Source organism: Oncorhynchus mykiss, chromosome 10 (genome assembly GCF_013265735.2).
Source record: "Oncorhynchus mykiss isolate Arlee chromosome 10, USDA_OmykA_1.1, whole genome shotgun sequence".
NCBI classification, from domain to species: Eukaryota; Metazoa; Chordata; class Actinopteri; order Salmoniformes; family Salmonidae; genus Oncorhynchus; species Oncorhynchus mykiss.
Window position 1 is genome coordinate 46,395,479 of NC_048574.1, and position 26,360 is coordinate 46,421,838.

General features: G+C 41.7%; 2 protein-coding genes across 6 annotated transcripts; one reads left to right on the forward strand and one right to left on the reverse strand.

Annotated features, from left to right (window-relative positions):
* Positions 1–102: 102 nt before the first annotated feature.
* On the reverse strand, positions 103–9,520 carry apooa (apolipoprotein O, a). Of its 3 annotated transcripts, none has more exons than XM_021617188.2 (10): positions 9,413–9,520; positions 8,133–8,234; positions 7,905–8,024; positions 7,252–7,284; positions 1,732–1,786; positions 1,508–1,603; positions 1,139–1,230; positions 870–950; positions 643–728; positions 103–358 (listed from the first exon to the last, which is right to left on the reverse strand). In XM_021617188.2, the coding sequence occupies exons 1-9, from the start codon at positions 9,497–9,499 to the stop codon at positions 678–680; spliced, it is 717 nt and encodes a 238-aa protein (XP_021472863.2). In that variant the 5' UTR covers positions 9,500–9,520; the 3' UTR covers positions 103–358; positions 643–677.
* c10hxorf58 (chromosome 10 CXorf58 homolog) lies at positions 8,830–26,251 on the forward strand. 3 transcript variants are annotated; one of them, XM_021618748.2, is made up of 8 exons: positions 8,830–9,003; positions 10,107–10,215; positions 11,834–11,928; positions 12,119–12,224; positions 21,682–21,813; positions 21,966–22,189; positions 22,949–23,108; positions 24,076–26,250. In XM_021618748.2, exons 2-8 carry the CDS (start codon positions 10,192–10,194, stop codon positions 24,313–24,315), a joined length of 981 nt encoding a protein of 326 aa, XP_021474423.2. In that variant the 5' UTR covers positions 8,830–9,003; positions 10,107–10,191; the 3' UTR covers positions 24,316–26,250. The 3 variants fall into 3 exon arrangements, with proteins under 3 accessions (XP_021474423.2, XP_021474420.2, XP_021474422.2); XM_021618745.2 differs by lacking the exon at positions 8,830–9,003 and adding an exon at positions 9,668–9,886 and having other exon boundaries at positions 24,076–26,251; XM_021618747.2 differs by lacking the exon at positions 8,830–9,003 and adding an exon at positions 9,669–9,980.
* The last annotated feature ends 109 nt before the right edge of the window (positions 26,252–26,360 follow it).

Consider the following 26,360-nt stretch of genomic DNA (forward strand, 5'->3'; position numbering starts at 1 on the left):
TTTTTTCTTCACGTAGTAGTTCTCACACACGCTTAGGGTGCCTACGTACAATACCTCTACAGTTTTTGGTGGCCTTTTATTTTAAAATCAATGCTGTCAATATAGATTGTACAATATAGATTTTTATTCCGGTCTACATAAATACATTCAAATCACAAAGCTGAACCTTCAATACATCAAGTTTAAAACTTTTGTGATAGGTCCTGCCCCCTCCTGGGTAAATGCCAGAGAGAACGGCTAGTGCAAAAGCTGGTCATTAGTCGCAAATGGGAGCGAGCCTAACCATGACTTATGGTAGCATACATTGGGAGGACCTGGGAAGACTGCTAATCTTGTTTTGTTGTCACGATCCTAGTATCACAACGTATCTGAAAAGAGAGAACTCATTGTTAGCCTTTTATCGACAAGACTTTGCTAGCATTAGCACCTGATATGAAAAGTACACTAGTTCTCTGCTTTCCCACCAAAATATCTTAAAGTTGGCATAAATGTTACTATAAAAGGATTTATAATGAATTGACAACATTTTGTGCCAAGTTATTGGGGTGTTACATAAGCCTGCAGGTTGACCACTAGGGCAATGATTAAAGTGTTGGGTGCTGGCAGGCTGTTATTGTGCGAAAATGTTCAGGTTTGTTGTACCTGCTGCGATCATGGTTTGGCCTCTGCAGCTCTTCTCATCTGGTTTCTTCTGGTTTATTTTCCTCTGGTTTCTCTTTTTTCATTGGCTGTGGAAGGATTCATGGTAGGATGTGAAAATTCAGACTGGTCAACCCATTCCAAATAATCTGCATTGATCTGCACAGTAACTCTGTACCATCTCCATCCTCAGGATCAAACTAGTTTTTGACCTTACAAGATGAGCTCACCTTCCCCTCCACTGACTTGAACACCTTCTCTACGTTAACGTAGCCCTGCAGGGCAAAATCGTACAACGAGTCTCCTGTGTTCTGTGGGAAGGAGGGGAACCGATACATCGGTTTAAGCAAAATAGTTTACATTAAGAATCAAACATCACAGGATTAAGAATGACCCTACAACACCGTCTTATGTCTTGGTATGGAACAATATGCATTATCTCCCACACGAGTAGGTAAAAAAACAACACCTGACATACAGTATTGACACGCTAACTCACCTTGGCGATTGATGCGGCTTGCTGGGGGTAGTACATAGTGTAGCCCACAGCCATCAGTCCTGTAGGATAGATCAGCTTCTTCACCCTGGAGCCTAGAAGACAGAGAGGGTCACATAGACCATATTCAAGGAGATTAAAAACAAGAAAAGGAAGCCGGAGAGGGCAACAGGAAGCAGCAGTAGGTTTGAGATTTGTACCCCGGCCTTGTATGGTCTGGAGGCTACAGCTCTACCTCTAGATCAGCCTTTGGCACAGTGACTCACAGAGTGCTTGCTTAGCACAAGGACAAGTGGATAAAACCCCTAAAACAATTGAGATCAAAAACAGGGTACTCTTTATCCAAACCCAAAACTTACACCCACTATTTACCTCTTGCAAGAAAGAGTCCAAGGATACCAGCAAATCCAATGACCCCAGCTCGGGGGTAGAATTCAGCAGGAGGGTTTTGCAGGAAAGTGAAAGTCTCTGAAACAACAGAAAGTAACTCTGTTACCAAACTGAAACGGACATTCTATTTGTACAAATGGGTGTACATTACAGTGTATGAGTAATGAGTCCACTTTATCTGTATCATGAGGTGTGTGTTCTCTTACCATTTCCTAATTGGATGGCACTTTCAACCTTGGGCTTCACTTGTCCAATGGCACCCTGAATCCCACAGGAGAAGAGGACAGTACAGTGAACACGTAACGTACATCAGCTCATGTCACCCAATCTCTGCACCTTCAGAGCCATTCAATAATGGATCAATGCTTATTTTTCATTGTTACAGAACAAGTTGACATTTAATAACATGATAATATGGTATTTCACAGTAAATATGCTCTTGCTCAGTAATCTTCAATTCAAGTTTACTGTGTACTTGTGATTGCTTTATATTGTTTGTACTGTGATTGTTATAGTGGTAGTATAACTAGTGGTAGTGTAACAGGTGTAAAATATACTTTGTATTTTACTGAAAATCTCTGATTTATTTTCATTTATTATTTTATGGTTATTTTGATATGTATTACACTACTTTCAAGGATTAATTATTTTATTTTATTTTCTAAATTGTGTTGATGTTGTCGTCATCAACGGGAGCCATGTTTTTACTCCTCAGTTTGCTCAAAGCGAGATGAGAGGCAAACGTACTTGTGCATGTTAGTCCAGACGACAGCATTAAAGTTTGCCTTGCATTTGTATCCATTCCATGCAGCCATTAAAAGAGAGACAACCGGGCAGAATTGTGTCCAGCGCCTTCTCTTCCCTTCCACCTACACCTCACCAGAACACAACACAGAAAGGTACTGGTACAGAACCGGTTACAGTAGGACTGCCACGCCCTTAGAACCCTCATACAGTTCTGTTTGCCTACGAAGAGACCTGTCTTTGTTTACCCTGCAATAGAGTCAGAATTACCTACAATACAAAGGTTTATTTGACTGTTTACAATCGCGATTTGTAAATTGGGTTTTACAGCCTAAAGCACAGGTCAATTTGTCACCCAGTAGGGAGCTCTAGTTGAAACATCAACCAACAGCACTTTGTGTACCCTTGAAACGTTGCAAAGACATTCTGCACTGTAAAAGAGCAACTACCAATAGTTCCAACCACTGCACTTTACTGACAAACATGTGATGTATGTTAATGAGCTGCTTATCTCCTAACTGAGGGAGCCAATGGGGCATAAGGTCAGATGGGTGACTTAGAAGCAGTGATCACAGCCACAAACAGAAGCTTCTAGAGCAAAAATGGAACAGCCTGGCCGAGCAAAAATGGAGAGGCTGAATGGGTTTGAAAAAAAACATTTACAGAGTACTTTACCAGTCTTTTAGACATAACAACTAACCAGCTGAATCTCAATCCCTCTCTGTGAGTTTATGATGATTGTGTGTGTGTCATCAAAGCGTACGGTCTATACTCGATTTGTTATTTTTATGAAAACGTTTTCAAATCAGAGGTAAAGTTTGTATTGCTACAGATTCCGCGACCCGGTCACCCGCAAGTTTGTGTTCCGGATTCCTGTTAAGTAGCAGTTAGATGCAAGCCATCGTGAAAACAGAGCAGGCTAACGGCTAACGCTAACAGAGCTAGCCCACCAGTGTTTTTAACCAACCCTGGGCACAAATCAAATCAAAGAGCAGCAGTAAAATAACAATAGCGTGGCCATATACCTGGGGCACCGGTACAGAGTCAATGTGCGGAGGCACCGGTTAGTCGAGGTAATTGAGGTAATATGTACATGTAGGTAGAGTTATTAAAGTGACTATGCATATAAAATAACAGAGAGTAGCAACAGCATAAAAGGGGGGTGGGGTGGGGGCAATGCAAATAGTCTGGGTAGCCATTTGATTAGATGTTCAGGAGTCTTATGGCTTGGTGGTAGAAGCTGTTTAGAAGCCCCTTGGACCTAGAATTGGCACTCCGGTACCGCTTGCCGTGCATTAGCAGAGAGAATAGTATGACTAAGGTGGCTGGAGTCTTTGACAATTTTTAGGGCCTTCCTTCCCCCAACAGACAGATGTTAAGCTCAACTCTGCGGCCCATGGGAGACGACACTCGCAAGGCGTAGGAGATCGGGGAAGAAGTCTGGCCACCCTTCATCTATTCGAGAAGATGTGATCCAGCTATCAAACAGCTTTTCCTCGCTTGAGACGGACCTACCAGCCCCGGGAATCAGCACGGAGCCTGGGTGTATAGCAACAGCCAGCGGCCGCCCAGTGACCCCCCCCCCCGCTAGATCTGTGGACCGACCAAGGTCCACTTTCACCCAGGAGTTCGTGTCCATGACATCAACTCCCTCCTGCCCACGGTTCTGGCCAACTACTCCAATATTGACACCATCATCACATGTAGGTTTTAATGACCTTCGTTTTAGGCGATTTGAGGATCTGAGGGAGAACTACAAACATTTTTTAAACACCCTCGCTAGCACAGGGAAGATAATAATTATCTCTGGCCACATCCCTGCTACCGAAGGGGTTTGGAACGTTTCTGCCGACTCTTTGCCCTGAACGAGTACCTGCAGACTATTTTTTTAATTTGTTGTGGGAGCAACCATCACTTTTTAAAAGAGACAGGATTCACCCTAACTGCAACTTTTTTTTTTTTTTTACTAATGCTTTCAGCTGTAAGGACATTTTGTTTGGCGACTTTGGATCTTTTGAGCATCGTGCTATACTGTTTAAATGGCAGCCACCAGTGCTGGCCATAACGCTATATTGGCCACCAAATCACTGCCCCACTTTCTTTACTGATTTATCTGAACTATTGTCTATTGTCCTTGAGAACTGTGACACAATCATTGTGTTGGGCGATTTGAATATTAATGTTGACAAAGAGACTATGGACTTTTTCAAACATGTTACTGGGCCCACCTATAACCATGTCCATACTCTGGCCCTGGTTATTACCAAGGGGCTTTCTGTTGACATACAGTGGGGCAAAAAAGTATTTAGTCAGCCACCAATTGTGCAAGTTCTCCCACTTAAAAAGATGAGAGAGGCCTGTAATTTTCATCATAGGTACCCTTCAACTATGACAGACAAAATGAGAAAAAAATTCCAGAAAACCACATTGTAGGATTCTTAATGAATTTATTTGCAAATTATGGTGGAAAATAAGTATTTGGTCAATAACAAAAGTTTCTCAATACTTTGTTATATACCCTTTGTTGGCAATGACAGAGGTCAAATGTTTTCTGTAAGTCCTCACAAGGTTTTCACACACTGTTGCTGGTATTTTGGCCCATTCCTCCATGCAGATCTCCTCTAGAGCAGGGATGTTTTGGGGCTGTTGCTGGGCAACATGGACTTTCAACTCCCTCCAAAGATTTTCTATGGGGTTGAGATCTGGAGACTGGTTAGGCCACTCCAGGACCTTGAAATGCTTCTTACGAAACCACTCCTTCGTTGCCCTTGCGGTGTGTTTGGGATCATTGTCATGCTGAAAGATCCAGCCACGTTTCATCTTCAATGCCCTTGCTGATGGAAGGAGGTTTTCACTCAAAATCTCACGATACATGGCCCCATTCATTCTTTCCTTTACACGGATCAGTCGTCCTGGTCCCTTTGCAGAAAAACAGCCCCAAAGCATGATGTTTCCACCCCCATGCTTCACAGTAGGCATGGTGTTCTTTGGATGCAACTCAGCATTCTTTGTCCTCCAAACACGACGAGTTGAGTTTTTACCAAAAAGTTATATTTTGGTTTCATCTGACCACATGACATTCTCCCAATCTTCTTTTGGATCATCCAAATGCTCTCTAGCAAACTTCAGACGGGCCTGGACATGTACTGGCTTAAGCAGGGGGACACGTCTGGCACTGCAGGATTTGAGTCCCTGGCGGCGTAGTGTGTTACTGATGGTAGGCTTTGTTACTTTGGTCCCAGCTCTCTGCAGGTCATTCACTAGGAGCCCCCGTGTGGTTCTGGGATTTTTGCTCACCGTTCTTGTGATCATTTTGACCCCACGGGGTGAGATCTTGCGTGGAGCCCCAGATCGAGGGAGATTATCAGTGGTCTTGTATGTCTTCCATTTCCTAATAATTGCTCCCACAGTTGATTTCTTCAAACCAAGCTGCTTACCTATTGCAGATTCAGTCTTCCCAGCCTGGTGCAGGTCTACAATTTTGTTTCTGGTGTCCTTTGACAGCTCTTTGGTCTTGGCCATAGTGGAGTTTGGAGTGTGACTGTTTGAGGTTGTGGACAGGTGTCTTTTATACCGATAACAATTTCAAACAGGTGCCATTAATACAGGTAACGAGTGGAGGACAGAGGAGCCTCTTAAAGAAAAAGTTATAGGTCTGTGAGAGCCAGAAATCTTGCTTGTTTGTAGGTGACCAAATACTTATTTTCCACCATAATTTGCAAATAAATTCATTAAAAATCCTACAATGTGATTTTCTGGATTTTTTTCCCTCATTTTGTCTGTCATAGTTGAAGTGTACCTATGATGAAAATTACAGGCCTCATCTTTTTAAGTGGGAGAACTTGCACAATTGGTGCCTGACTAAATACTTTTTTGCCCCACTGTATCCTCTATTGTTGATGTTGCTTTATCTGATCACCACTGTGGATTTTTCACTACCTTGTTGCCCATAGCAAAGGGCATTATTAAGAAACGCTATCTTACCTCTGAAGTTGCTACAGATTTTATTGAGTGTATGAACAATACTCCACCACCTATTCTGTCTTCCTCTTGTGATGATTAAGTTGAAAACCTTAATAGCAAATTAAGGACAACCATTGATGCCATAGCTCCAGTAAAGTTGAAAAAGGCCACATCCAAACGGAGATTCCCTTGGATGAGTGAGAAAACTAATCAATTAAGCAGTAATTGCAGAGCGGATGTGGAGAAAGTCAAAGTTGCACGTCCATTATGATATTCTGAGAGAGCAACTTGGCATTTATCACAAGGCAATTAGAAATGCCAGACAGGCTCATTTGTATAACTTGATCACTATTAAATCAGAATCATTTGAGTGCTCTTCTTGACCATTAATGGCCTGATAAATCCTACCCCCGCAAACCTGTGAACTTTCCTCATCTAAATGTGATGAGTTTGCAGCATATTTCAAAGATAAGATAATCAATATTAGGCTGGGTATCAGTCAAGCAAGACCTGATGAGAAGTTTGATACAAAACTGTGGACATATTTTTTATTTAACTAGGCAAGTCAGTTAAGAACAAATTCTTGTTTACAAAGACTGCCTACCCCAGTCAAACCCGGATGACGCTGGGCCAACTGTGCGCCGCCCTATGGGACTCCCAATCACGGTCGGTTGTGATACAGCCTTGAATCAAACCAGGGTCTGTAGTGACGCCTATAGCACTGAGATGCAGGGCCTTAGACCAAAGCGCCACTCAGGAGCCCAAAAGAGATAGCAATTTTTTTTTGCCTTGCTTTTCCTTAGGGTATTTTTTAATTGTTCAGTTTGTCATTCATTTGTTTTTGTTTTATCTTATATTTGTTGTGCAGTAAATATTTCAGCTTTTATTTTCATTGTATTTTATTTGTTTCTTCCCCCTGCAAACCACATTATGTTGCATTCCATGTCTGAAATGCATTGTATAAATAAAGCTTGATTTGTTTTGATTTTAATCATGTGTGAGTGGCTATGGGGGAGTACCTGAACATTTTCCACTGCTGAATGGCTTGTTTGCTGAAAGGGGAGCAGATCATTGGCGTGATCACAGGGGCAGAAGCAGAGCAGCACAATCATGACTAACACTTCATTGGAGATAGACAAAATAATTTCAACACGTGCAATGATTATTGATTGCAGCATGGAATCAACAGTAAATGTTTACTGGCCATGATGAAACACAGTACAGATTTACTGGCCATTGTGAAACAGGATGTATAATAGCTCTAGACACAAAGGAATACCAGTAAATATTAACTGGTCTCTGGGAAAATAAGTACTGTTCATACTCAAAGAGAAAACAAAGACGAATTGATATTAGTGAGACCTACTGTGGTTAATATTTACCAGTCACAACTAATCACAGTACATCTTTGCAGGGGTGCATTGTAAAATACGCAAAAGCAGCTGGGATGATAATGTAAAGCAGGGCAAAAACATTTCACATTACAGTGGCCATGTGAAGGTATTTTGGAGTGAGGATGGGGTATCAGACATTATGAATCTTGCCTGGAGTTGCATATCTAAACAAACACCCAACAACTGTCCTTATTTTTCGGATAGAAAAGACTGTTCCTAACAGAGGAAAGAATTACTATCACCCAGTAGCTCACAGGTGAGTAGGGTTATCAATGTACCTGACACCAAGTAGTGTAGGGCTCTGCCAGTTTCCTTAGAGTGGTAACACCTTGCTCCAAGTGCCCTATCTCCGGCTCCACATAGCGGAACTTCTGCTGCGGTATAGTGTAGAGGGAGAGCTGTAACAAACAATATGGGTCAGTTACCTCATCCCAATGTGGGCTTGCCTCAGATTGGATGTATGCTGAAAGACTTCAGAAAGTGTGATTGTGCGCACAATGCGGTACCTCATCTGTATTTAAGGTGACATTTGGATTGTCCTTGGTGGCAGCAAACACAGTCCCTGAAATCAGGCATAGGGTTCCAGGCACAGCAGCCACACCTGCTACCTGGGAAGACACAGGATGACTGGGACATCAATGGGGCATTTCCATCTGAGACTTAACCCACACCTGTGTTGTGGCCAGCGTTTATGTTAACGTAAGCTCAAGTGTTATTTTTCGGGAACTGTGTTTGACACAAGACTTGGGGTGAGTGGAATCAACAACCTCTGCATCATCAAGACAGTTGCTCTGTGAGAAGGTGTTAACCGTGGAACGTGTAAACCCATGTTCACAGTTAGCCATTGTTATTTAAAATGCCAGCTGAAAAGTACCAAGCACAGTCAAAGCAGTTCCACTGAGCCTTTTTGGTAAAACACTGGGGTAAGTCTCAGGTGTAAATTTGCAGTTCGGTCTACACCTTCTCACGCGAAGATGGTAGGTCTCGCTGTGAGTAACGTGAATCGAGTTCGCCAGGCTATTACCTAGTGAGGCCATCACAATGTTGGAAATTTCACCTGTCAAGCAGTACATTCACACCTGGAAACACCAAAAGAGTAGAAGCTAGAAGTTGTAATGGAATTGAGAATTGTGGCCCTTAAGTCTTACAGAAGATCAATGTCGCCATCTAGTGTAAAAAAAAAATAGTATATTGTTCTTAAGTAGGCATGTGACAATACCGGTATATCGAGTGTCTGTCTAGTTCATGAACTTCTAGCCTAAAGCAGTGGTTCCCAAACGTTTTCGGTTACTGTACCACCAACTGAATTTTGTTCTGCCCAGAGTACCCCTTCATATGCTCTCATGAGTCTCCTCAAGTACCCCGTGGATTGACCAAGTAAGGACCTACAGAGTGTGGTAAACTCAGCCCGAACGCGTGTGAAAAACTAGCTAGAGTTTTCTTACTTTCGACTTTAGTTGGCTATGCATGAGTGACAAGAGACAGCTACCTCAGAGCGCCAGAAACTCTAAGTATCAGTATGAATGACTCCGACACAATGAAGAAAAATATATACTGTGTTATGCATTTAATGCAATGCCCTTGATAATCATGGTGTCTTGCTCGCTGTCCTTACGCCCTCTGTGCTTCACCGGGGGATCGATTCCCCTTAATTTTATTGAAACAGATCGCTATTCAACTAAAACAGTAAATTAATAAAACACATAACTCGGTGTGGACTGAATCGGAAATAAATGAATGTCCTAACATTAAGTTATTACGTAGTACATAAAGTTTCTATTCTCACCTTGTACATGATCCTTTTTTTTTTGCCGTGCCAAGCTTCGAGTACGTACGGTGTCCGAAAGGGAACATGCTGCGCCTCAGGTCGCATTCCAATCCGAAACTCGCTATCTTCCCTCAGCTCTTCATCTCATAGGCCGGTGTTCTCACAATAAGGCCAATGACTAACCAGATAATTACTTGATAATAAACTATTTGTTAATAAACACGTTATTAACACATAAGAATGCAAATGTCGACAATCAGTTTGTAAATTTTTTTGCAGGCTTTTTCCAATGCTATCTGGGATCCTTGGGACATCCCTATCCTCATTGAAGTTGACATTGAAAATGATTAAGGGAAGGAAGGGTCCGGGTTAGGAAAGGATTAAGGTTAAAGTTAGGCTAAGGGTAGGAGTTAGGGTATGGGCGTCGCAACGATTCCGTATAGCACCAACGCTCTGATTCGCTCAGGAAATGTGTCTTTACTGGCCGGTGAGGTTAGTATTCTAATCGTCCCTTAGCAACTCGTCTCTAACAAGATACAACACAGGCAGAGAAAACAGCATTGCTGGAGTGGAAAATGGAATATGGGTATGGGTCCGGTTCGTAGATTAATTGTACAAGACGAGGCCTCGCACATGATAAAGTCTGCTTCTGTTGTTAAATGTCTGACCTTGATATATTCTGAGTTTCTGATTGTGAATTTACATCATTCAGATTCAATCAAGAGGAGCGTGTATTTTCCGCGAAGAAGATCCAGAAATACTGGAGGTCTCACCAAGACAGAAGACTTTTCCAGCTGATGTCGCTCACTGTTCGTGCTGCTGTGAGTGCTTGAGGCCTGGCAGCCTTACTGATCAACACAACATTGCAATTCAGATTTAAATTGATCATATGATAAATAGCCTTAATATGAACTCAATTATAGGGGAGCTGTGTGAAAATCTGATATAATCATTATATCAGATGTTCACTTATGTACAGTGGCTTGCGAAAGTATTCACCCCCCTTGGAATTTTTCCTGTTTTGTTGCCTTACAACCTAGAAGTAAAATATATTTTTTGGGGGGGTTGTATAATTTTATTTACTCAACATGCCTACCACTTTGAAGATGCAAATATATATATTTTTGTGTGAAACAAACAAGACATAAGACTAAAAAACTGAAAACTTGAGTGTGTATAACTATTCACCCCCCAATGTTAATACTTTGTAGAGCCACCTTTTGCAGTAATTACAGCTGCAAGTCTCTTGTGGTATGTCTCTATAAACTTGGCACATCTAGCCATTGGGATTTTTGCCCATTCTTCATGGCAAAACTGCTCCAGCTCCTCAAGTTGGATGGTTCCACTGGTGTACAGCAATCTTTAAAGTTATACCACAGATTCTAAATTGGATTGAGGTCTGGGCTTTGACAAGGCCAATCAAAGACATTTAAATGTGACGAAGGTGAACCTCCGTCCCAGTCTCAAATCTCTGGAAGACTGAAACAGGTTTCCCACAAGAATTTCCCTGTATTTAGCTCCATCCATCATTCCTTCAACTCTAACCAGTTTCCCAGTCTCTGATGATTAAAAACACCGCCACAGCGTGATGCTGCTACCACCATGCTTCACTGTGGGGATGATGTTCTCAGGGTGATGAGAGGTGTTGGGTTTGTGCCAGAGCGTTTTCCTTGATGGCCAAAAAGCTCCATTTTAGTCTCATCTGACCAGAGAACCTTCTCCCATATGTTTGGGGAGTCTCCCACATGCCTTTTAGCGAACACCAAACGTGTACGGCTTAAAGTGGTTGTATGGACAGATACTCCAATCTCCACTGGGGAGCTTTGCAGCTCCTTCAGGGTTAGCTTTGGTCTCTTTTTTGCCTCTGATTAATGCCCTCCTTGCCTGGTCTGTGAGATTTGGTGGGCGGCCCTCTCTTGGCAGATTTGTTGTGGTGCCATATTCTTTCAATTTTTAACAATGGATTTAACTGTGCTCCGTGGGATGTTCAAAGTTTCTGTTATTTTTTTATAACCCAACCCAGATCTGTACTTCTCCACAACTTCGTCCCTGACCTGTTTTGAGAGCTCCTTGGTCTTCATGGTGCCGCTTGCTTAGTGGTGTTGCAGACTTGGGGGCCTTTCAGAACAGGTGTATATATACTGAGATCATGTGACAGATCATGTGACACGTAGATTGCACACAGGTGGACTTTATGTGACTTCTGAAGGTAATTGATTGCACCAGATCTTATTTAGGGGTTTTATAGCAAAGGGGGTGAATACATATACATACACCCACCGCTTTTCAGTTTTTAATGTTTTAGATTTTTTTTAAACAAGTTATTTTTTACATTTCACTTCACCAATTTGTGAAACGCCAAGGGGGATGAATACTTTTGCAAGGCACTATAAGTGGGCTAGAAAGTGAGTAATTTGTTTTTGTCATGGTACTGTTCAGGAGCACTGTCTTGCACCTGCTATTCTCCGCCAACTCAGCCCCAGAGAAGCTGATCTGGTCAGAGATCCAAGCATGCACTGCAAGGTCAGATTCAGGTACCCCATCTGTAGACCTAATACCCATTTTGCTGCTATGGTCTCAACAAGTGTAAAGATTGTCTGGTAAATCCAAATTAAAATGCTGACAGTAAAAAGCATGTGGATGTAGTTCTATTCAAAGAGACCAAATTGCATGCTAAACCTCACTAACACAGTAATGGGCCTGTTTTTGTTCTTTGGCTGATAGATTTTCAGGTTCCCAGTTTCCTCCAGTGATTGTCTTCAAGATATTCCACCTTGGAGGAGGAAGACAATATATTTCTGGGAAAAGAGTGTTCCGACCATCTAATCAGGTAAGCCTGAGAGAGACATTTCACCTTTCATAATATACTGTATGGGTCATTCTACATAAGAGGTATAAATTGGGGGTTGAAATATATATTTTTTGTAACCTATTCCTCCTAAATGTCCAGCACAAGTCTTCCAACATACGTCATATAATACACACACACATATTTTGTGTTGCATATTTGACATTTTACCTGAATTGCTTACCACCCCACTAAATGTGTGAAACTGAAACTGTGAAACTACTGAAATTGTGACAAAGTTGCAATAAAGAGAGAATAGTGCACAGTAGTGATCGTTTTGATGAACCTATTACAGATTAATTTAATCAATTGTATTTGCATACCAAATTAACAAAATAGTAAAAACATTACTTTTAACCTAATTTTCTAAACCTTTAAATAAGCCATTGAAGGCTTCCACTATTTTAAAGTAGTCAACTGGGTGGGGATTCCTATGGGTTGGGAGTGATCAGCCAATGATCAAAGAGCTTTGTCTTCTTCAAATTGGGTTGCCTATGATTTGGAGCCAAGACCAAGATTAATACCAGGACATTGGTCCCAAGATCCAGACCCAGTGAGTTGAGACCATGACAAGTTAAAAAACAAATTGATGTGATCTTGAGTGGTCTCAAGACCAAGACCACTAGATCAAGAGTCCATGGGTCCTTCAATTTGTAAGGGTAAAGTACAGTAGGGTAAAGTACAGTACACTAGAGCACAGTACAGAACAGTAAATTAGGGTACAGTAGAGCACAGTACATTAGAACACAGTCAAAATCAAATTTGATTTGTAACATGCACCGAATAGAACAGGTGTAGAGCTTACAGTGAAATGCTTACTTACAAGCCCTTAACCAACAATGCAGTTTTAAGAAAATACCACCAAAAAAAGTAAGAGATAAGAATAACAAATAACTAAAGAGCAGCAGTAAATAACAATAGCGGGGCTATATACAGGGGGTAGCGGTACAGAGTCAATGTGTCAATGTGCGGGGGCACCGGTGTCGAGGTAATTGTGTACATGTAGGAAGAGTTACTAAAGTGGCTATGCATAGATAATAACAGAGAGTAGCAGCAGAGTAGCAGCAGCAATGCAGAAGTCTGGGTAGTCATTTGATCAGCTGTTCAGGAGTCTTATGGCTTGGAGGTAGGAGCTTTTTAGAAGCCTTTTGGACCTAGACTTGGCGCTCCGGTACTGCTTGCCGTGCGGTAGCAGAGAGAACAGTCTATGACTAGGGTGGCTGGTGTCTTTGCCAATTTTTAGGGCCTTCCTCTGACACTGCCTGGTATAGAGGTCCTGGATGGTAGGAAGCTTGGCCCCGGTGCTGTACTGGGCCGTACGCACTACCCTCTGTAGTGCCTTGCGGTCGGTGGCCGAACAGTTACCATACCAGGCAGTGATGCAACCCGTCAGGATGCTCTCGATGGTGCAGCTGTAAAACCTTTTGAGGATCTGAGGACCCATGCCAAATCTTTTCAGTCTCCTGAGGGGGAATAGGTTTTGTCGTGCCCTCTTCACGACTGTCTTGGTGTGCTTGGACCATGTTAGTTTGTTGGTGATGTGGACGCCAAGGAACTTGAAGCTCTCAACCTGCTCGACTACAGCCCCGTCAATGAGAATCGGGGCGTGCTCGGTCCTCCTTTTCCTGTCGTCCACAATGTACAGCAAAGTACATTATTGACATCTATGGTGTTGTCAAACAGATGTCAATGTTTGTGCTCTTGGGGGGTTGAAGCACCCCTGCTGTCTATGAATCTCAATACTTTACACTTTTTCCTGAAGTGTGCACTTGTCCACTACCCACATATGGGTCCTCTGTAGCTCAGTTGGTAGAGCATGGCGCATTACACTTTAGATTAAAGATAGCCTCAATGGCGATGCCCGTGCTGTCAGAAACTATATACAGTTGAAGTCTGAACTTTACGTACACTTAGGTTGTCATTAAAACTCGTTTTTCAACCACTCCACAAATTTCTTGTTAACAAACTATAGTTTTGGCAAGTCGGTTAGGACATCTATTTTGCATGACACAAGTATTGTTAACAGACAGATTAACAGACAGATTATTTCACTTATAATTCACTGTATCACAATTCAAGTGGGTCAGAAGTTTACATACACTAAGTTGACTGTGCCTTTTAAACAGCTTGGAAAATTCCAGAAAGCCTTTAGAGGCTTCAGAAAGGCTAATTGACATCATTTGAGTCAATTGGAAGTGTACCTGTGGATGTATTTCAAGGCCTACCTTCAAACCCAGTGCCTCTTTGCTTGACATCATGGGGAAATCTAAAGAAATCAGCCAAGACCTCAGAAAAACAATTGTAGAATTCCACAAGTCTGGTTCATCCTTGGGAGCAATTTGCAAATGCCTGACGGTACCATGTTTATCTGTACAAACAATAGTATGCTAGTATAAACACCATGGGACCACATAGCCGTCATACTGCTCAGGAAGGACACGCGTTCTGTCTCCTAGAGATGAACATACTTTGGTGCGAAAAGTACAAATCAATCCCAGAACAACAGCAAAGGACCTTGTGAAGATGCTGGAGGAAACGGGTTCAAAAGTATCTATATCCACCGCAAAACAGTGGGTTAACTGCCTGTTCAGGGGCAGAACGACAGTTTTGTACCTTGTCAGCTCAGGGGTTTGAACTTGCACCCTTCCGGTTACTAGTCCAACGCTCTAACCATTAGGCTACGCTGCCGCCCCAGACAATGGACAATGACCCCAAGCATACTTCCAAAATTGTGGCAAAATGGCTTAAGCACAACAAAGTCAAGGTATTGGAGTGGCCATCACATAGCAGTGACCTCAATCCTATAGAAAATGTGTGGGCAGAACTGAAAAAGCGTGTGCTAGCAAGGAGGCCTACAAACCTGACTCAGTTACGCCAGTACTGTCAGGAGGAATGGGCCAAAATTCACCCAACTTATTGTGGGAAGCTTGTGGAAGGCTACCCGAAATGTTTGACCCAAGTTAATCAATTTAAAGACAATGCTACCAAATACTAATTGAGTGTATGTAAACTTCTGACCCACTGGGAATGTGATGAAAGAAATAAAAGCTGAAATAAATCATTCTCTCTACTATTATTCTAACATTTCACATTCTTAAAATAAACTGACCTAAGACAGGGAATTTTTACTAGGAATAAATGTCAGGAATTGTGAAAAACATGATTTTTAATGTATTTGGCTAAGGTGTATGTAAACTTCCGACTTCAACTGTAATGTAGCATATAGTATAATTGTATTTATTTATTAGTATCCCCAATTAGCTTCTTCCTCGGCAGCGGCTACTCTTCCTGGGGTCCAAACAGGAAACAACACAACAAATAAAATACATAATATACATAAATATACAAACATACACATTTACATTACAATTCAGCCATTCAGCAGACGCTCCCATCCAGAGCGACCCACAGCTTGGGTGTTCATCTTAAGCCAGGCGAGACAACCACATATCACAGTCGTATCCCAACCACGTATCACTTACTTACAGTGCATTCAGAAATTGTTCAGACCACTTGACTTTTTCCACACTTTGTTACATTACAGCCTTATTCTAAAATGTATATATATTTTTTTATTCACCCTCATCAATCTACACACAATACCCCACAATGACAATGCAAAAACAGGTTTTTATACATTTTTGCTAATAAAAACCTGAAATATCACATTTACATACAGTGGGGCAAAAAAGTATTTAGTCAACCACCAATTGTGCAAGTTCTTCCACTTAAAAAGATGAGAGGCCTGTAATTGTCATCATAGGTACACTTCAACCATGACAGACAAAATGAGGGAAAAAAATCCAGAAAATCACATTGTAGGATTTTTTATGCATTTATTTGCAAATTATGGTGGAAAATAAGTATTTGGTCACCTACAAACAAGCAAGATTTCTGGCTCTCACAGACCTGTAACTTCTTCTTTAAGAGGCTCCTCTGTCCTCCACTCGTTACCTGTATTAATGGCACCTGTTTGAACTTGTTATCAGTATAAAAGACACCTGTCCACAACCTCAAACAGTCACACTCCAAACTCCACTATGGCCAAGACCAAAGAGCTGTCAAAGGACACCAGAAACAAAATTGTAGACCTGCACCAGGCTGGGAAGACTGAATCTGCAATAGGTAAGCAGCTTGGTTTGAAGAAATCAACTGTGGGAGCAATTATTAGGAAATGGAAGACATACAAGACCACTGATAATCTCCCTCGATCTGGGGCTCCACGCAAGATCTCACCCCGTGGGGTCAAAACGATCACAAGAACGGTGAACAAAAATCCCAGAACCACACCTAGTGAATGACCTGCAGAGAACTGGGACCAAAGTAACAAAGCCTACCATCAGCAAGGGCATTGAAGATGAAACGTGGCTGGGTCTTTCAGCATGACAATAATCCCAAACACACCGCCCGGGCAACGAAGGAGTGGCTTCGTAAGAAGCATTTCAAGGTCCTGGAGTGGCCTAGCCAGTCTCCAGATCTCAACCCCAAAACATCACTGCTCTAGAGGAGATCTGCATGGAGGAATGGGCCAAAATACCAGCAACAGTGCGTGAAAACCTTGTGAAGACTTACAGAAAACGTGTGACCTCTGTCATTGCCATCAAAGGGTATATAACAAAGTATTGAGATAAACTTTTGTTATTGACCAAAAACGTATTTTCCACCATAATTTGCAAATAAATTCATTAAAAATCCTACAATGTGATTTTCTGGATTTTTTTTCTAATTTTGTCTGTCATGGTTGAAGTGTACCTATGATGACAATTACAGGCCTCTCTCATGTTTTTAAGTGGGAGAACTTGCACAATTGGTGGCTGACTAAATACTTTTTTTCCCCTCTGTAAGTATTCAGACCCTGCACTCAGTACTTTGTTGAAGCACCTTTGGCAGTGATTACAGCATCGAGTCTTCCTGGGTATGACGCTACAAGCTTGGCACACCTGTATTTGGGGAGTTTCTCCCATTCTTCTCTGCAGATCCTCTCAAACTCTGTCAGGTGGCGTCGCTGCACAGCTATTTTCAGATCTCTCCAGAGATGTCTCATTGGGTTCAAGTCTGGGCTCTGGCTGGGCCACTCAAGGACATTCAGAGACGTGTCTCGAAGCCACTCCTGCATTGTCTTGGCTGTGTGCTTAGGGTCGTTGTCCTGTTGGAAGGTGAACCTCTCTGGAGCAGGTTTTCATCAAGGATCTCTCTGTACTTTGTTATTTTCATCTTTCCCTCGATCCTGACCAGTCTCCCAGTCCGTGCCGCTGAAAAATATCCCCACAGCATGATGCTGCCACCATCATGCTTCACTGTAGGGATGGTGCCAGGTTTCCTCCAGGCCAAATAGTTCAATCTTGGTTTCTTCAGACCAGAAAATCTTGTTTCTCATGGTCTGAGTGTCCTTTAGACACTTCCAAGCGGGCTGTCATGTGGCCATTCTACCAAAAAGGCCTGATTGGGGGAGTGCTGCAAAGATGGTTGTCATTCTGAAAGGTTTACCCATCTCCACAGAGGAACTCTGGAGCTCTGTCACAGTGACCATCGTGTTCTTGGTCATCTCCCTGACCAAGGCCCTTCTCCCCCAATTGCTCAGTTTGGAGAGTCTTGGTGGTTCCAAACTTCTTCCATTTAAGAATGATGGAGGCCACTGTGTTCTTGGGGACCTTCAATGCTGCAGAAATTTGTTGGTACCTTTCCCCAGATCTGTGCCTCGACACAATCCTGTCTAGGAGCTCTACGGACAATTCTTTCAACCTCATTGCTTGGTTTTTACTCTGACTTGCACTGTCAACTGTGGGACCTTATATAGGCAGGTGTGTGCCTTTTCAAATAATGTCCAATTGTCACGATCGTCCAAATAACATTCGGACCAAGGCGCAGCGTGATATGGGTTCCACATCTTTTTATTTGTGAAACGCACAAAACAATAAAAAGCAAACGATACGTGAAGCTATGGAGTGCTCACAGGCAACTACACATAAACAAGATCCCACAAAACACAGTGGGGAAATGGCTGCCTAAATATGATCCCCAATCAGAGACAACGATAAACAGCTGCCTCTGATTGGGAACCATACCAGGCCAACATAGAAAAAAACTACCTAGATTACCCACCCTAGTCACACCCCGACCTAACCAACATAGAGAATAAAAAGGCTCTCTATGGTCAGGGCGTGACACCAATAAATTAAATTAACCACATGTGGACTCCAATCAAGTTGTAGAAACATCAAGGATGATCAATGGAAATAGGATGCATCTGAGTTCAATTTCGAGTCTCATAGCAAAGGGTCTGAATACTTACAGTATGTAAATAAGTTGTTATTTTTTAAATACATTTTTTATATATTAGACAAAAAAATGTTTTTACTTTGTCATTATGGGGTATTGTGTGTAGATTGATGAGGATTTTATTTTTATTTATTCCCTTTTAGAATAAGGCTGTAACGTTACAAAATGTGGAAAAAGTCAAGGGGTCTGAATCCTTGCACTGTAATACAATACATAATACAATGCAAGATGCATAAAAATGCCTGTGTGTCTCTTCACAGTCCCTGTCGTGCTGTAAGGTGTTCTTTTATCTGTTTTTTTTATTCTGGTTTTATTGCTAGCTTGAGAAACCTGCGGTGACAAAGAGTTCCATTTAGTCATGGATCTATTTAATACCATGTGTTTTCCAGCCTCTGTTCTGGACCTGGGGACTGTGAAGAGACCTCTGGTTGCATGTCTTGCGTGATACAGATGAGTGTCTGAACTGTGTGCCAACAGCTTGAACAGAGAGTTTGGTACCTTCAACACATCACCACCTCAAACAAAGACCAATAGTGATGCAGTCAATCTCTCCTCAACTTTGAGCCAGGAGAGATCCATGTCATTGACATTCTCCCTTTGTGTACATCTAAGTGCAATACGTGATGCTCTGTTTTGGACCAACTGCAATTTGCCTTCTTTGCCGCAACTGACCATAGAACTGGACAGTAGTCCAGGTGCGACAAAACTAAGGCATGTAGGACCTGTCTGGTTGACTGAGATATCAAGAAAGCAGAGCGACACCTTATCATGGACAGACCTCTTTCCATTTTAGTAACCATTGACTCTATATGTTTTGATAGATTGATAGATTGATAGATTCCATGATAGATTCCTAGCTACGGTGCCACCCAGCAGTCAGATCTCTTCAACTTACTCAATAGCCGCATTATTCAAAAATAGATCCAGATGAAGTTTGTTTTTGAGATATTTAGCTCCAGCCTATTTCTTGCTACCCATTCTAAAACTGACTAGATCTCTATGTTTAGGGGGTTAGTCATTTATTTCACTGTTGCAGCCGATGTGTATACTATTGAGTTGTCAGCGTACATGGACACACAGGCTTGACTCAAGGTCAGTGGAAGGTCATTAATAAACAAAAAAAACAATAATGGTACAAGCCGGCTGCCCTGTGGTACACCACACTCAACTAAATGTGCATGAGAGAGGCTTCCATTAAATAAAACCCTCTGTTCTATTCGATAGGTACAGTAACTGTCCATCCATGACATAGGCAGAGGAAGTTAATCCATAACACCTACGTTTCAGCAATATGTTATGATCAATGATGTCAAAGGCTGCACTGAAGTCTAACAAAACAGCATCCACAATCTTATTATTATCAAATTATTTGAGTGCCCTTCCCTATAAGCATGCTGAAAGTTGTTAATTTGTTTTCTGTAAAAGAACATTGTATTTTTTCCAAAAGTTTGCTAAGCATCGTTAACAGGCTGATTGGTCTGCTGTTTGAACCATTAAAGGGTGCTTTGCTAATTTTGGGCAGCGGAATGACCTTTGCCTCCCTCCAGACATGAGGGCACACTCCGCCTTCTAGGCTTAGATTGAAGATGTGGCAAATTGGAGTCGTAATGTATTCCGCTACCAACCTCGGTAATTTACCATCCTGGTTGTCGGTTCCATATGGTTTGTCCTTATTTATTAGATAGCGATACTTTTTTCACCTCTTCCACACTAACTAACTTTGCGGAATTCAAAAGCTACAGGGCTCGTCTTTCATTATTTGGTCCGTTATGCATGAATATGAAGGCTCAGTATTTGTTGTTTGCATGTCATCCCTAAGCTTACTAATCTTGTCAACAAAAAAAGTTATTAAAGTGGTTGGCAATTTCAAAGGGTTATGTTATGAATGATCCATCAGCCTAGAGCTGAGTTAGCTTTTCTGCCTAGAATTTAATGTACTCCAGAGCTTTTTAGAATTGGAATTTGCTCAAGAGCTTTTTGCTATCATTTATCTTTGTTCTATAGTATGCTGTAAAACTTCAATTAAACACTGAGTCTCAAATAGTCGCCTGTCCCTTTTGATAGCCGGGCAATGGCACACAATTCAGCAAATAAACGCCTGTTTCAAATAAGCGCTTGGTCTAAATGAATTGTTTACGAGGTTACCATGAATTACCATGATTTTTTTGCAAGGTTAAAATGTTTGATTTGTTATATTAAATAATTCAGTAATAACAAACAAAAAATTATGGCAATCATCCGTTTTTATCGGCAATAAGAAACTGCTAGCCGTTGGCTGCTAACAGCTGAGAACTACTAGCTAACTGTGAAGCACAAAAAGTCAACTTTAGGAGTAGACCCCCAGAAATCAGCCTAGTGGCGAAAGTAAGAACTGACGAAAATGCACAGTCAAAGCAAGAATCAATATTCTTATTTTTTTTTGTCATAGTAAGACAAAATAAATGTGACACAGTGTGTAAATGATAACACGTTAGTGCAATAAATTAAGAAATGCATTAAATTGCTGGAAGTGAATGCTGGAACTAAACAATGAACTATGCAAATGAGCAAAAGCTATGTGCATTAAAGAAATAGACACCTGGCTCAAATAGAAGCCAGCATAAGCACCTGTTTTGTTCTGTGATTTAAGAAAATAAACGACTGGGCTATTAATTGAAGTTTTACGGTAGTTTCTTCTTCTTTTTGTTTAGTTTAGTTACGTGATTACTCAATTTATTGTATTTTTGCCAATCTGCTGTATTGCTAGACTTATTTGCCATTCTCTTAACCACAGTTTTTCAATCATCTTCTATCCATGGGGATTTGGAAGTTTTATCAGTCAGTTTCTTTATGGGTGTATGCCTGTCAGTAACCAGAAGAAGCAATTTCATAAATGTTTCAAGTGCAGCGTCAGGATGTTCCTCATTACACACATCAGACCAACAAATATTTTTAATATCTTCAACATAGGAATCATTGCAAATCCTGATCACTTATGCACTATTTTAGGTCCAGTCTTTGGAACTGGTTTTCCTAGATATGATCACTACATCTGATGGGTATGGATACTGCTTTTGAGTAGATTTCTGCAGCATTAGCAAAGATGTGGTCAATACAAGTGGATGATTTAGTTGGTTCGACATGTCTCATATCATCTAAACCTATTTGTACTTCCATGTAGGCCACAACAGACACCTGCAGGATGATGGGAAATAGGACATTCATCAATCACATTATTGCTGATGAGATCCAGAGGCAAGGGAGAATGATTTCTGACACGTCGTATATCACCTCTATGAGGGACTTTATGCAGGTGAGATTGAGAACATTTTTGATAAGAGTAGTCTTCACATTCAGAGCATTTTAGAGCAATACTTTTACATCATACATAAAACAATTGTACCATATGCAATGGACATGATTTCCAGACAAATCTGACAGCACTAGTATGTACCATAATTTTAGTACTCAAGTCACCTTGACGAGCTACCTGCATACCTTGGAGGGCGAGAGAACACTTGGAGGTTTCTCTCTCTTCAAGGACTGTCACGAAACATCCTACAGTGGGATAGCTTGGAGGTGGGCGGGAAGGGCACTGTGGCAGACAGGCTAAGGCAAGAGCTGCTGCTGTTAGCGCCTCAAATTCCTTGCCCTCTGATTGGAGGAGCAATCCCACCTCGGATGCTCAGGTAAGCATAAAGACAAGCTCAGGAGGGCACTATGACTGAGATTCCCTACTGTATTAGGTCATTATTGTGGTTTCTTGCATTTACAATAGGAAGATATACTGTATACACTGAGTGTAAAAAACATTAAGAACACCTTAATATTGAGTTACATCGCCTTTTACCCTCAGAACAGCCTCCATTTGTCAGGGCATGGATTCTACAAGGTGTCAGAAGTGCTCCACATGGATGCTGGCCCATGTCGACTCCAATGCTTCCCACAGTGTCAAGCTGGCTGGTTGTCCTTTGGTTGGTGAACCATTCTTGATGCACACAGGAAATGGTTGAGCATGAAAAACCTAGTTCTTGACACAAATCGGTGCGCCTGGCACCTACTATCATACACCATTCAAAAACACTTAAATCTTTTGACTTGCCGATTCACTATCTGAATGACACACATACACAATCCATGTCTCAACTGGTCTCAAGGCTTAAAAATATTTGTTTTACCTGTCTCCTCCCCTTCATCTACACTGATTGAAGTGGATTTAACACATTTTTTTTTATTTAACTAGGCAAGTCAGTTAATAAGGACAAATTCTTATTTACAATGACGGCCTCAATATGGGATCATAGCTTTCACCTGGTCAGTCTGTCATGGAAAGAGCAGGTGTTCATAATGTTTTCTACTCAGTGTATATACACATTACTTGAGTAACTGTGGGTTTCCTACTCATGACAAATGGCATCATGATGGCAATAGTCTTCACTTGATCCTAGGTCTCCTGCTGCTCCCCCCTCTTCTGTGGTTTCTACAGCACGCCATGCCTCACAACCTGCCACTAGCTCCACCCCCCTCCCCTCAACTCGCCGCTCTGCCCGTGCACGCACCTCAGCTGCCCGCATGAGACATCTGTATATCCTTGGGGGTACACCGAAGGTGAGTTTATATCAAACATATACTGAACAAAAATATAAATGCAATATTAAACAATTTCAAAGATATCACTGAGTTACAGTTCATATGAGAAAATCTGTCAATTGAAATAAATTCATTAGGCCCTAATCTATGGTTTTCACATGACTGGGAATACAGATATGCATCTGTTGGTCACAGATATCTTTAAAGAAAATGGGCCTCACAAGGGCTTCAGGATCAAGTCACAGTTTTCAAATTGCCAATCGATAAAATGCAATTGTGTTCGTTGTCCGTAGCTTATGCCTGCCCATACCATAACCTTACTGCCACCATGGGGCACTCAGTTCACAATGTTGACATCAGAAAACCACTCACACACACGACTCTATACACGTGGTCTGCGGTTGTGGGGCCTGTCGGGTGTACTGCCAAATTCTCTAAAATGACATTGGAGGTGGTTTATGGTAGAGAACTGAACATCCAGTTCTCTGGCAACAGCTCTGTTGGACATTCCTTCAGTCAGCATGCCAATTGCACGCCACCCCTAAAAACTTGAGACATCTGTGGCACTGTGTTGTGTGACAAAGCTGCACATTTTAGAGAGGCCTTTTATTGTCCCCAGCACAAGGAGTACCTGTGTAATGATCATGCTGTTTAATCAGCTTCATGATATGCCACACCTGTCAGGTGGGTGAATTTTCTTGGCAAAGGACAAGTGCTCACTAACAGCGATGTAAGCAAATTTGTGCACAAAATGAGAGAAATTCTGTTTTTTTTTCCTCCTGTGGGAAAATTTCTGGGATCTTTTGTTTAAGCTCTTGAAACATGGGACCAACACTTTACATGTTGCGTCAATTTTTTTGTTCAGTTTATATACACACCATAAATTGTACTTGCTCAGATGGTTTTTTTTGGGGGGGGGATCAATCAGCGCTGTGCAGTAGATAGCCTCGATTCCTGATCAGTTTATTTCTACATCGTTCTACAGGATGAGAATAATGAAACAACAGAGAAAAACCACAACCCAGAGAGAGGAGAGCAAGAGAAAGACATGGAAGGAAGTGTTGTAAAGCCTGAAGCACCCCAGATATTTTGGCCATTGGGATTGGAGGAAGACTCCAGTGAGAATTCCCTCTCGGATTCTGAGTGGGAAGAGGAAGCAGAGAAACTCTGCTTGTGGACAAGACAGCTTGCTCTGGATGATATGGACAATGTGCCATCCACCTGAACTAGAACTTCAACTTGAGCAAGACTAACCCTAACCCAAAAACCATTTTCCACTCCTATATGGCTGTTCATTTTCTCTTCTCTTGCTTTGCACACAAATCTAATAAAAATGCTTGTGTAAATTACAGTGTATTAGCCTACAGCTGTGACTGGCTATTCTACAATCCTCAACCTAAGGCCTGGGCTTTCGTGTTACAGGTGGTAGAGCAGTAGCCTCGATAAGACTGGAAGACTGTGCCATAAAACTAAGATCAAGCCTGTCAGCTGTTCTCTCTCCCGCTACATTTGCGGCAGTGGTGGGATTATTATGGTGGCGTCACAGGTGCTGGAGAAGTACGTGTCACCTGCTAGCAGTGGGGCTTTGTGCATGTGTAACCGGTTCTGTACCAGTACCTTTCTGCGTTGTGTTCTGGTGAGGTGTAGGTGGAAGGGAAGAGAAGGTTCTGGACATAATTCTGACGGTTGTCTCTCTTTTAATGACTGCATGGAATGGATACAAATAGAAGGCAAACGTTTATGCTGCCGTCTGGACTTAGGCTGGACAATAGAAAGAGTCAAAATTCACCCAATGCTGACAAATGGCAAAATAACGTTGGCTAAACTGGAACACTAGCGCGAGCCCATAGCAAATAAATGGAATTGAAGTTCGCAGAGCCTCTGACTGGAGTGACGCTTAGAATTCCATTTAGCCTAAATGGAACCAAAAAAATGTAGCCCTTTTTATTTTACCACTACAATCTGTTCTTAGGACGAAACTGAAAAATAACTAATGTAGAAAGTAAACATCCGCACCTCGATGGTGCCAAGACAGGGATGCAAACTGGTGAGGGCCCAAAAAGGTGACACTTGTAAAAAAAAATCCCTGCTAGGGGGAAATGCAGGTTTTAACTAATTATACAACAAAGAATATGATCTACATGATCAGTCTGTTGTGTAAATTAAAAAGTGGTTAATGTGAACCTAACTCACAGCTAAAAAATGTAAAGAAAGCAACCCGGTGTTATTTGTTTCCTAGACTTACCTGCAAATGACACTCAAGTCTTGAGAAAAAAACAATACACTAATATTGCAGTTACCCATGACAGCCTTTATAATAGGACGCTTGTGACCATACACATCTAAATATTGCACTTGGGGAAAAAAAAACACATTTTAAAGTAGAAATAGCATGAAACAAACAGGCTGTCACGCCCCGACTTTAGTATTCTTTGTTTTCTTTAGGTCAGGGTGTGACATGGGTGATATGTGTGTTTTTGTCTCATTCTAGGGTGTTTGTTACTGTCTAGGTTTTTTTTTGTAGATTTATGGGGTTGTTTTCATCTAGGTGTTTATGTTGGTCTATGGTTGCCTAGATTGGTTCTCAATTAGAAGCAGGTGTTTATCGTCGTCTCTGATTAGGAACCATATTTAGGCAGCCATCCTCTCTGGGTATTTCGTGGGTAATTGTCTGTGTAGTTGCCTGTGTCAGCACACGGTATCATAGCGTCACGTTCGTGTTGTTTAAGTGGTCTTCATTCAATAAAGAATAATGTATTCTAACCACGCTGCGCTTTGGTTCCCTCCATACGACGATCGTGACACAATGACGCAATGTAGATATCAAAGAACGCGCAGTTCGCGGGTAGAGTAGTGGGTGAAACCATTCATTTCAGGAAAATGTGTGAAATAAATAAAGTTTCCTTTCATTGTGTGTTGTTGAATTCATAATATTTGCTGTCATTGTAGTAAGGTTGGCAATACGATAGGTCTTCTGACTTACCATGTTGTGTTATTTTCTTTGAAAGAACAACTAGTGGGTTTTGAGTGCTTCTCCCCTATTTGGGAAATTGGTCTGCCTTATTTTCTAAACACAACGCATGTATACTATATGATCACTTTGTGGAATGAGTCTGAGAGATATTCTGAAGGCAGTGAATGTGGCTGTGACCATCCTGTCAATGCCCGTCATCACTGTTTGACATCTTTTACTGCAGATAAAAACCGAATCAACCGGAAGTGTGGGTGCCCATGTACCTTTCCTCTGGGGGGTTATGTGAAGTTGGTTAC

Excerpts from the sequence above, each read along its gene's own strand:
- apooa (XM_021617188.2), bottom strand. The coding sequence starts at position 9,499 with ATGCGACCTGAGGCGCAGCATGTTCCCTTTCGGACACCGTACGTACTC. Across the intron at positions 8,235-9,412 it reads AAAAAAGGATCATGTACAAG|GTAGCAGGTGTGGCTGCTGT; the intron begins GTGAGAATAGAA and ends GTGTCTTCCCAG. Across the intron at positions 1,604-1,731 it reads TGCCATCCAATTAGGAAATG|AGACTTTCACTTTCCTGCAA; the intron begins GTAAGAGAACAC and ends CTGTTGTTTCAG.
- c10hxorf58 (XM_021618745.2), top strand. The coding sequence starts at position 9,864 with ATGTGTCTTTACTGGCCGGTGAG. Across the intron at positions 9,887-10,106 it reads TGTCTTTACTGGCCGGTGAG|ATTCAATCAAGAGGAGCGTG; the intron begins GTTAGTATTCTA and ends TACATCATTCAG. Across the intron at positions 10,216-11,833 it reads CGCTCACTGTTCGTGCTGCT|GAGCACTGTCTTGCACCTGC; the intron begins GTGAGTGCTTGA and ends GGTACTGTTCAG.